An 11716-nucleotide genomic window follows, 5' to 3' on the forward strand; every position below is an offset into this window, starting at 1 on the left:
TTTTATTAAAAGGTTTGGTCTTTCTAAGCTCAGAGAGGAGTCAAAGCCAGCTGGATTGAGCTTCTGTACATGACATCTTTTAAGTGATTCTGAGTTTAACTTCTGATCAAATGTCATTTTAAAAAATGGACATTTAAGATCATGAAGTGGGCATGCTGGGGGTGCTGCAGCACCTAGTGGCAAGAGGGAGATTAAAAAATAAATTAAAAATACTTTCCACAATTTATACATTTCTTATGAATATTTTGGTAATGGAATTTGACTGATTTACTCTTTTTATTTAATAATATTGAGGCCTAATTAACAGAAGTTCACGGTAAATTTATATGGTCTACTGACAGAAATGAGGAGAAAATTTGTCAGGGTTTGGTAGTGGTTGAGGACCCAAATGCAGAGGCAGGGAGGCAGAGGAGAGTTTTTTTTTGGATTTAATGAAGCGTTAACAGACACTGAGGCAGGAATCCAAAAAATCAAACATGAAAAAACTCAAACAAACCAGAAACCATGGAGACATCAGGGGGATACAATCACGACAAGAAAGATACAGTGAGACGGAGTTGGAAGAAGTTAGAAAAGAAACCAGCACTGAGGAACTGCACAAAGAGTGTATTTATTGGAGACTGAACAAAGAGAGGACTAACGAGCAGATTGGGAGCAGGTGTGAACAGAGCAAACAGGAAAGGAGCTAGGGAAAAAGGAGAGGGCCACAGAGGTCAACAAATGAAAACTGAAAAATAACCAGAAAACACAACAAAATAAGAATTAAACCACTAAAACTAGAAAACATGGAGCAAAGTAAAACTTAATGCTCAAAAGAAAACATAACAGAACCAAGACTGTGACAGAAACATGGCACAGAAATGCGTTTTTAAATTTGTCCGTTAATGACAGAATTTATCTCAGCAACCTCTGAGCCTCATCATTTGGACGACTGTAACTAGGCAGGGCATCCTGCCTGTAGCTCAAAGTAACAGCATGGTGCCGCCGCACAATTTTTATATCCATTCGTGCAGTTTAACATAGTATTAAAGAGTGTTGCTTTGATCTTGTGTTATTTGTGTAATGGAAAACTATTCAGTAACGTTTGAATAGTATAATAATCTAATAATTTCCTTTTGGTTTGCATACAAGGATTTTGGAGCTAATAGTCGCGTGTTTCATAAACACACAGACTTAGGTTCATGGCAGCTGACCAAATCTACACTGTCACAGTGTTACTGAGAAATTTAATTAATAGCGCATATATTTACCTGAGAACTGATAATCTCTATGTGTTATAGACCCTGATTGCATGCACTGAAGTGTATATGACAATAAATCTCAATCTATTTACTTATTTCTTTTTATTGTATTTTAAACAGGCCTATAGGCTCACAGGTCTTTTGTCCAAAAAAGCAATACAAAAAATGTTTACAGCACACACTGTTCAAAAGTGCGTCCAGCGGTCCTGTTTAAGATTGCTGACATGAACTGTGCAAAGAGCTTTTGCTTCAGGTTTATTAGGGGCAATAAGTCATCGAGAAGGTTTTAAAACTCACTACAATGAGCAGGAAGAGTCACTGCAGCTGGAAAGATTAAAGGTAAAAATAATACTTTTTCACATCTGAATAATAAGCTCTGATTTTATTTCAGTGACTCATTATATATTTATACATTTAGTTAAGATTTGGTTTATTCTATTTTTTTATGTTAACTATTACTTTCTTAGATATTCTTAATAATATCTGATTTATATAGAATGGTATGAAATTATTTGTTAGATATCTTTAGTACTGGTTTGCCTTTAATCAGTGTAAAAGCAGTCATCTTTCTCGTCCGACCACCTTTTGTCTGTGTGACTTTATAAGTTTGGATGTGTTTTATTTTTGAAACCATATGTATAAGTGTTTTTTCCCTCAATATATTTCGTCCTGCATTTTAAGTCTTTGGTGCATTGTTGATATCCATAGATTTGTATTATTTTAAGGTAACTGACATAAAATAAACAAAAGTTTATCACATATAATCCCAAAATAAAGAGAGTTATTTTTCAGCTATAGATATTCCCTTTGCAGCACAACAAGATATGTACAAAGAATAATTTCAGCCCCATAATTTGTGAATTTACTAACATGTGCAGGGTTGATAGTAAGAAATTCTTACTTTCTTTTTTCTGTCTACCAGTGCAGACCAGTTATCTTTTTTTGAAGAAGCTATTTACTACACCAGGGAAAACATTGCTTCATGTTTTTTTGTGTGTATGTTTTCAGATGAGGTGCTGTGTCATTGCTGTTGTTCTGGCAGTCCTGCAGCTCTGCAGCCCAGCGCTGCAGTCTGACCTGTATCCCAAAACCTCTATGCTGCAGAGGGACAAAGAAAACCCAAGCAGTGAGTTGATGTTGTCATTTATCTCAAATTATAACCCCCCCAATTCCTGTCTGTTTTTAATGTCTATGCATAGCCGAACAAACACCAAGTAGTCATTAAGTGATATGCTGGCGAAGATTCTCAGTCATCCAGGTAATAGTCATTCCAAAACAGTTAAAAAACGACTCACCATTACTAAGGGGTGGACCTGTTCTTCCAGTTCAATTTGCATGTTTTCTAAACCAAAACAAGGCTTTGAGGGGCTACTCTATAAAGCTTGGAACTCAATGCTAATCCAGAAATTTTGAATTAAAAAGCTTCCTGGATAGGAAGCGAAACATCTTCAAACATGGAAAACAAAGTACAGTGTTTTTTTTGTTTTTTTTACTTTTTTGCAATAGTCATTGTGTGCTTTAAACAGTAGCTACTGTGATGCTCTAACCATTAGGGAGTGGTGGCCTAATTGTTAAAGTATTGTGCTTGGGTGTCGGAGGTTCTGAGTTCAAGCCCCACTTCCATGGACTGCCACTCTGGCTCTGAGGAAGACTCTTAACCCGACCCTGCTCCCCAGGCGCTGCACAGTGGCAGCCCTCTGCTCCTCAAATGCAGAGGTGAATTTTTCCACTCTGATATTAATACTGTAAAGTTCTATTATTATTAGTTGGGAGTATTAGAAATTATTATGGAGTCAAACTAATAGCTGCACATTGCAGGTCAATTAACATAAAAAGGTTTTTAAGTCATCCTATTTCAGCCAAATGTTCCCTTCAAATGTACTTTGTCCACAGTCCAAACTTAATCAGAATAACATTGATATTTTTTTTTTTTTTTATTATTATTTTTGAAATGTTCAAAGTAATTCCTCTCTATCAAAGCTTTTACCATCTACATACTCTACACAACCCTGTCCTGAAGTTAGGTTTCTGTTTACAAATATAACAACTTTGTATTGGCATTCAAACACATTTAAAGAAGCTGGATTTTGTATAACTGATCAAATCCAACATTCTACATCAACCATATTTTTAGAGCAATCTATTTGTCTTCTTTTTGCCTCTGTTGGTACATAAATCAGACTGAGCCACAGTTCTTGTATAAAACTCCTGATCCAAGAGGCTCCAGAAGTAAAAGAAATAGAAAACTGGCCCTTTTGTGACCAGATCTAGAAAATGATGGGATATATACATATATAAACAATGACAGAAGAAGATATAGAAAAAAAACTGGGACAGTGCTGTTTTATGCACCCAATTATATTTCACATAATTACCCAATAAAGGAAATGACTGTTAAAAAGAAAAAAAAAAATCTTTTCAAGTCTCTGAAGGAGCTCTGTAGTTCTTTTCAAGTGTTCCAATCCTTGGAAAACAAATCTTTCCAAGATGTCCAACCAAAGGTTAGATATTTAAGTATAAGGCAAAACCCAGCAAGTTTTATAAGAACAATGGCCAATTATGATGAGTTTCAACACTCCACTTTTTTTTCCTCAGAATCATCGCTTAACCCTTCCCTTGAAAATGTGGTCCCATCTCGTAGAGTCAGCAACTCTCCAAAGATCAGAGAGGCCCCTGATAGCCAGAAGACCTCTCACTCCCTACCCATGTTTAGTGAACATGTCAACCTCAAGTGGATCACATGGACGGGATCACTCCCAAATGGTGCAGTTGCCATCTTTAATGGTTACACTGAGCGGACTGACTACATATGCAAAGTCAACTGTGAAGCTGGTTTCTATACTCCCAGTAAAGGAGGCTTCTGCCAGTACGCCTACGCCGAGAAAGAGTATGCATCCTCTAAGTTCGAAGTTCTTGTAAACGTAGATCACTTTGAGTTCCTGATGTGGGTTGAAGATTCCTATGGTTCGGTTCCTCCGAGTGCCATTAAAACCTGCCCAAATTCAGACATCTATGTTGGTAAGAACAAGTACGGACTTGGCAAAGTTGTGACTCAACATGAGGCATTCTTCCTTCCCTGGGAGGGTGACGAGTACTGGTACAAGAATTACCAAGTACTTGCTATCAATAGGGACACCTACACACAGCACATATCCCATGTAGAGTATGCCATTGACCAGATAGAGCTTTTCCACCATCCTCCAGAGGCCCTGAAGCTCACCAAGGTCACCAACCTGGAGTGCAGAAACGTGGAGAAGACCGTGACACTGGAGAAGACCACCATAGTGGAGAAGACTTGGAACATTGGGAGGGAGACCCGGAATAGTTCCTTGTCCACCATGACAGCAAAAGTACCGATCCTTGGCCCTGAGAATGTGGACTTTACCAAGGAGCAGACAGTGACCTTCTCAAAGGGGACGTCCATGACAGAGACCATCAGTCACACAGTGTCAGTGGAGCTGACAGTCCCACCAAACCACTCATGTTCTGTGAGGATGGATGGCAGGAAGATGACAGCAGACATCCCATTCACAGGCAGGCTTAGCAGGACCAACCACGACGGAGACACCCACTGGACTTCCATCACTGGCACCTATGACGATGTGAGTGTTGGGGAGATCAACGCAGTAGTAGAAAGGTGTCAGCCAGTGATGGATGCTGCTCCCTGCTCCCCATCCCAGTGATCATCCTAATAAATTTAGAGATTTAAACTTGTATGGAAAATAAAAGGCAACCTAAAAACAGAAATAACTTTGCCTGTCATTTTTTGTGTAACAGTACATTTTAGTTTTGTGGCACTTTGTTTATTAGTACAAAATAAGTAAAAACAGGATGTGGGGTGAAGAGAGGTGGAAGACATGAAAAAAAAGATCACCAAAAATGGTTCCATTGAGGAACATTTCTTTCTGAGTAACAGGACTTTCAGGTGCCTTGACAAGGCTGGAGGTGCGAAAACTCCTGAAAAGAAAATAACATCCCTGCTGTGAGCCTGCCATGCCAAGCTGCTCATACTGGATACAGGTGAAACCCAGCTTTCACAAAGGAGATGAACAGGGGTAGACGTTTGGCACATTTAGGGACAGATTTTCCAGCTAAACAATTTATATTTCTGAATATTTTTGATAATTTCATGTGTTTACTGTTGGCACGAACATAATTAAATAGTTTGTTTTGGTCCCCTGCACTTTTTACTGTCCAAACACATCGTTACGCTAGAGTACACACTAGGATCAAGCAGAAAACTGCAGATCAAGCTGAAGCCCACTTCCCTGATTTTAGACTGCCCACATGCTACTGATTAGACTTCACTCTTTTCTTGTGTGATTGGCTGTCATCGCTGTCCCTCCTGAGAAGCTCATTTTAAGCGCCACTGAATCGGGTCTGTAATTGGATGGTCACAATGCTGCTCAAGTCCTACGTGCTACCATAATTAGAACTGTAGAGTCGCAAGTCTTTTTCTCTGCTTTCTGGTATGTTTTCGATTTTTAAGATATACTAAATGGTCCATGAGTTACAGTCTTGGAGAAGAGCATGGGTCCCCAGAAGAGAGCAGTAGTGAGGGAATCACATTGGGTGAGATTTATTCAATTACACAAGTCTTTGAATTGGTCACGTGTGTGTGTTTGTGTGTGTTTTCTTGTTATTAGACTCGCAGCAAGGGTGTCTGAAAAAAGAAAGAGACATGTGAGACTTCTTTAAAAGTCAAAGTGTGAGTTACATTTAAAGAACTGTGTAACACCCCTCCTAAAACTCCTTCAATTGCTCCATAAAGAAGAATATCCACTTCAAGATTCTCCACCAGATTATAAAGCTCTCAGTAATCTTGTAAAGTATATTTGTTTTATTTAAATTGCTGATAAATAAAATATATTATTGTTATAGTATATCAGGAAGGATCAGGGAGGCCAGCTCTGTGATTGGATGCCCTCTGGTATCAGTGCAGGAGGTGCGAAACAAAAGGATTCCAAGTAAATTAACATCTCTGTTGGATAATGTCTCCCATCCCATGCATGAAGCTGTTGCAGAGCTACAGAGCTCCTTCAGTGACAGACTGCTGCACCCTAAACGCACCAGGGAGTGTTATCACAGATCCTTCATTCCAGCGGCTGTAAGACTTTATAACCACAACTGTTCCCAACAACTTTACATTTATGCTGATTTTTGCACACTTTCTATCTTTGTCAGTTAAATAACGCGCTGTTGCTATTTTCAAATATCCATTAATTTAAAAGTGTCCACAGCTGTATATTGGTTATTTATTCTCCAAGTGCACTGTTTTTATATTGTTAAAACACTGTATAGTACAGTATTTTATCATCATCGAAAAAGGGAAAAAAAAAAAATGCAATCTGCAAATGTAGGTTTATGTATCCAAGCTGAAAATGATTATAAAACTATTTGTTTTTAATCTAGATCAGGGGTCTTCAACGTTTTCCAGGCCAAGGACCCCCAAACTGACGGCGAGATGGAGCGGGGACCCCATAATTTTATATATATATTGTATGAAATTGTGTTATATCAAACTAGTCCTATAGTCACTATTACAGATGGAGTAATGTAACGAAAGTTATTTCTCCCTGGGATTATTAAAGTATTTCTAATTCTGATTTCTGGTTGATGGGACAAGTGTTGTGAATGAAACGGTTCCCAGCTTGAAAGAGCTCCTGTGTGTCGCTGAATGTCTGCATTGATGACTGAAAGACATCTTCTGCCGCCATTGATCTGTTTACTACAGTGTGTTGAATTCATGTTAATGTGGATTTAAAGAATTTCAATAAGTGGAAAAAAATGCAGGGGGGAATATAAAAAAAAAAGTTTAATCAACCAAAACTTTCTTGACCCCCATGTAGTACCTCCATGGACCCCTAGGGGTCGCAGCCCCCTGTTGAAGACCTCCACTCTAGATTAATTGTTGCACCCCAAATTGTCCAATTGTTCATATCATGCATACATATATTTTGTCAGGAGAGGGATAGCAGAGATGCCAGATATGTGGTGGAAACATAGAGAAAGTGGAGGAAACAAACACAGAGGATCTACTAGAAAACACTCTGAACATATATATGAGTTATATTAAAAAGTGCTTGCATCCCCCCACTTCTGAAATCAAAACTTTGTCAATGACTGTTGGGTACAGACACACTAATAGGTTTTTGACAAGTTGGGTGGGAACTCCATTTGTCTCTGTTTATACATTTCAGTTAATTTTCCTGTTTGCTTTGTTTAAGCTCCTCATATCTGTCTATGACGTCCTCCCAAGTCTGGCCAACCTTCACACCTGGGGCCTGTCAGACAGACCTGAGTGTAATCTGTGCCAGAGAAGGAGCACCATGGAGCATATTCTGAGATGCTGCCCAAAGGCCTCAGGAGAGGGGCGCTATTCCTGGTGCCACGACCAAGTTCTAAAATCCTGAGTGGATTTAATCAGCACAGCGATACAGTCAATCACCTTTGTTAGAGCGGGGCAGAAGGCAAACCACCAGCCCAATTCCTCAGAAGGGCTCCTCGCTACCCCTCGTGAATGGCAGCTTCAAGTTGATCTAGAACAGCAACTCAAGTTCCCAGTTAACATAGCTACCACTTCACTCCGCCCAGATATGATGTTAACATCGGAGAGCACCAAGCGAGTGGTCCTACTGGAACTAACTGTCCCATGGGAGGTACGGATTGAGGAGGCTAAGCCAAATACTCTGAGGTCACCGCAGAGTGCCGGAGTAATGGCTGGAAGACCCACAAAGACCTGTCGAAATCGGGTGCAGAGGTTTTGCTAGACATTCACTCCAGAGAATGTTCAAACTTCTTTGTGTTAAGCCAGGTGTACACTGTGATTTTCGGGGCGATTTTCCAGTCATGCGAGAATCTTTCGATGGGGCCAACTTTCAGCCTGATCGTGCGTTGTGAGTCGTCTAGTGTACAAGGGGTTACGAGGGGCAATCAGCCTCTCACGACCTCCTCCCGATCAGGAATCGTGAGGGCAGAATCGTGAGGTCAGCCCGACAGGCGTGGGCAAATCGCTCAGTGCACAAACAAGGATTTCTTCTGTATACACAGCAGCTTGGCAGGGATGCAATGAGTGAAATGCAGTTCTGTCTGTAAAATTGATGGACCGTAGTAGCTACGTTTGCTCAATACTTTGTCGCCTTTTCTTTTTAGGGCTTTCAGCACAAAATTGCACAAATTGCCAAGTGAGCGAGTTTCACTATAGTGGGCTTAATACCCCCTTTAATTGTTTTGGCTTCCAGATAGACGAGTCAGAGCAGCTCCATCTCAGTGCAGAGCTGAGTCCGACTTGGTTTTTAGTCGTACAGTGTGAGCAGTAGCTGCGTGCAACAACTGAAAAAAAATCGCACAGTGTATGCCCGGCTTTAGAGGACTGCAGGTGAGGAAGCCCACCAAGAATATTCTTGAGGCCGCAGAAAAGACCTCCCGGTGGCTACTTGGACACAAGCCGGGGAGTGATCGCCCCCGGCTGGGTCACCCTGGTGAGGGTGTCTTATTATTAAAGACCCAAAACACCCTGTAACCCTGGGTTAAATCACCGATGATGTGTCCAAGTATCAACGTAAGGTTTATAATAGTTCTAACCATCTCTTATTTATTCTGTAGTTTGTATTCATTTACTACCCTGGGTTTGTTGATGTTTTGCATTTTTACAAATTATTTAGTCAGGTCATAACTCTTCTAGGTTTTTGCGCGATTATCAAACTTCTGTGTTTTATTTTGGTGAACTTACTTGTATGGTTATACAGCTATAGTTTAGAATGTGTTGCCTTTAGTTATTTGAATGTAACTTATGCAAGTTGATGGGTAAACTGTTTGGTTGTATCTGTTTATGGAATACTCTATTGGAGGCCATATTGTCTTTCAGACATTAAAGTATTGAAGCAGTGAGAATAGTGATGTTCAAGAAAGGAGGAGAACCGGATCCGTGTAGCTGGGTGCACTTGACAATAATTATGGTCGATTTAAGTTCAGCTAATGTTCTGCTGAGCCATGTTAAACCACTGAGTTATTTTTGGGGAAATTCTTTAGTAAAGACATTTTTACACTAGTCATCTGCCGACTGCCTTCTTCAACCACTTTGGCCAGCATACTTCAGAAGGTTGTGCAGCATGGTATCCCATGCTGAAATGTTTGAGCTGTTGTTTATAAAAGCTGAAACAAGCTTTATTCCACTAAAGGTTTAAACACTAATATAACGTTAACGTTCATGTGTTTTCTCATATGTTCATTACTTATTGACAACAAATTTATGAGCAAACAAGTTACTTCATGGGAGGCCTAGCTACTAGCTGGGGAGTGGGGGCCTAATGGTTAGCACATTGTGCTTGTGTTCCAGAGGTTCTGAGTTCAAGACGTACTCCCAAGGACTGCCACTTTGGGTACCTGAGACAGACCCTTGACACCCACACTAATCCATAATTGTCTCTCACTAGTCTGTGGACCAGCGTTGATGATTTCGTAATCCTTCCTCCCTGAGATCAAATAGCAGAAAGTATATGACAATGAGCAAATACTACTGATGATTTTCTGCATTTAAAAAAAGGGCAAAAATTTAGAGTATACCCACCTTTCCAGGGACAGATACACTACTGGGTGCAGTCCTTTTCGTCCACAAATATATAGGGGGACAGCAGCCGTAATCTGATGCCTTCAGTGAAGATGTGGTTTTTCTTTGCGAACATAGTAGCTTATTTTAATTGATTTCCACCAGTTTGGTCAAGAGTTTTTAACTGAAATATGTTTGAGCTGAAGCTGAATGAGATTTGTTAAACTCTTATATTTTAAATGGAACTTGTGGTGAATTTATTAAATATATATGCAGTTATCTTTTTGACCATGATTTGAGCTCAATTCACACTTTTATTTGGTGTTCTAACAAACAGCTAGTTGGGCATGAATTCACAGAACAACGTATGACAGTCCCAATATTATTTGATTAAATGACATATTTATTTATTTATTATTTACCACAAGGGAAGGGAAGGGTTAATTGGCACCCCTTGAGGTTAAAACATTAATTGCAGAGGAAGTTCAATGTGATTTCAAAACACATCTGTATAGTCCACTAAACATAAAAGCTTTTTTGGGTTTTTCTTTTTTTTTTTTGTGGTTGAACTTTAGTGCAGTTCTCTTTCAGTGGGAGATCATGGGTAGTACAGTGAACCAAATAGAGGAACCCATGTGTCTTGGCTTTTTATGCAGTGTGAGAATGAGCCATAGTTGACAAATGAAGGTGTTTCATCATTTGTTGCCAAATGTGAAGCTGGTGTTAAACTCAATGACTTGTCTCTTAGTGTTTTATATAGGTTGTTAAAAATCAAGCATTTTTGGAGCTGGCAGTTTAGCTCCAGTGCTGATTAACGACTGTAACCATTACAGACTAAGAATAAAAACTAATAGGGCAAAAATTAAGCAACATTCCATATATCGTAAAGGTCTTTGTTTGTTCTCTACAGAGCTCCAAGTTTCGTGTTTTAATGATATTCTTTAATCATTTGAAAAAATGTCACCCTTCTTAAAAATTAGCAAAAACTACACAGTCTCTGAGTCCCTGCTGTTTAGGTTACAAGCTACAACATGAACAGTAGGAGAAATCCCCCAAGAGACAAACGGGCTGAGCGCTGTCACTATGTGGAGGTCTGCACGGCTCCGACAGCCAAATAATATTTTAAGGGAGGATCGCAATCTTGATGAACTGACTGCACAGACAATTTTAAGTGGACTTCTACATTAAAACCAGTGGCGGCTGGCCAATAGAGGGCGCTAGAGCGTCGCCCCACCCACCCAATGACCTTGATTGAGACAAAAAAAAATAATTACAATTAAATTATAAAATTACAATATTTCGAAATATAATAATATAGATTTTTTTAGATGTACAACATAAATATTTTATCTTTAATGACGAGTAAAGCTGTTTAATTTTTTCTTCAGACTGGTGACGTGTTATCGCCATAGGGTGTAAAAATACTTACCCATTGACTCTTGTTAAAAGTTGTACATGTACATTAGCTCCTCTGCAATACAGAAGTATAGTAGTGCTTAGGGCGCACCACAGCTATGCCCTGAGGTGACAGGAACTGTCATCACAATTGTAGTGCGGGAGATTGACACGCCGAGTAAGAAATCATCTGGATCTGATTAACATCAAAATTGGCTCGACAAACTGCATGTAGCACTGCATGAAAAGTGAGATTTTCGTCCCCCCCGTAAACTCCCGCAGATCTCCCTGATTTTCGTCAGTTTCCGACAATTTGCTATCCGCGCTTGTCCGCGTTTGTCGGAAACGGACTCTGACGTATGTGGAGAGCGATCAGCTGTACTAATGGCCCTAATTAGCATATGAATGCAGTAAACCCGCGCGGCTGGCCAGGTCTGGCTTGAATAACCTACTAAGTATTGGCTGAAACCACTATTCTCAAACAAGTGAAATCGCTCGCGATTGGCAGCAAAACCACACGTGCCCCCGCCAG

The 11716-nt window shown here is 39.8% G+C and overlaps 1 protein-coding gene across 1 annotated transcript; it reads left to right on the forward strand.

Annotated features, from left to right (window-relative positions):
• Nucleotides 1-2249: 2249 nt before the first annotated feature.
• Nucleotides 2250-4924, forward strand: LOC107091596 (natterin-3-like). Its single transcript, XM_015385603.1, has 2 exons — nucleotides 2250-2367; nucleotides 3837-4924. Exons 1-2 carry the CDS (start codon nucleotides 2250-2252, stop codon nucleotides 4922-4924), a joined length of 1206 nt encoding a protein of 401 aa, XP_015241089.1.
• Nucleotides 4925-11716: the final 6792 nt, after the last annotated feature.

The sequence above is a fragment of the Cyprinodon variegatus genome, unplaced genomic scaffold (assembly GCF_000732505.1).
Source record: "Cyprinodon variegatus isolate N-32 unplaced genomic scaffold, C_variegatus-1.0 Scaffold344, whole genome shotgun sequence".
NCBI lineage: Eukaryota > Metazoa > Chordata > Actinopteri > Cyprinodontiformes > Cyprinodontidae > Cyprinodon > Cyprinodon variegatus.

Excerpts from the sequence above, each read along its gene's own strand:
- LOC107091596 (XM_015385603.1), top strand. The coding sequence starts at position 2,250 with ATGAGGTGCTGTGTCATTGCTGTTGTTCTGGCAGTCCTGCAGCTCTGC. Across the intron at positions 2,368-3,836 it reads GGACAAAGAAAACCCAAGCA|AATCATCGCTTAACCCTTCC; the intron begins GTGAGTTGATGT and ends TTTTTTCCTCAG.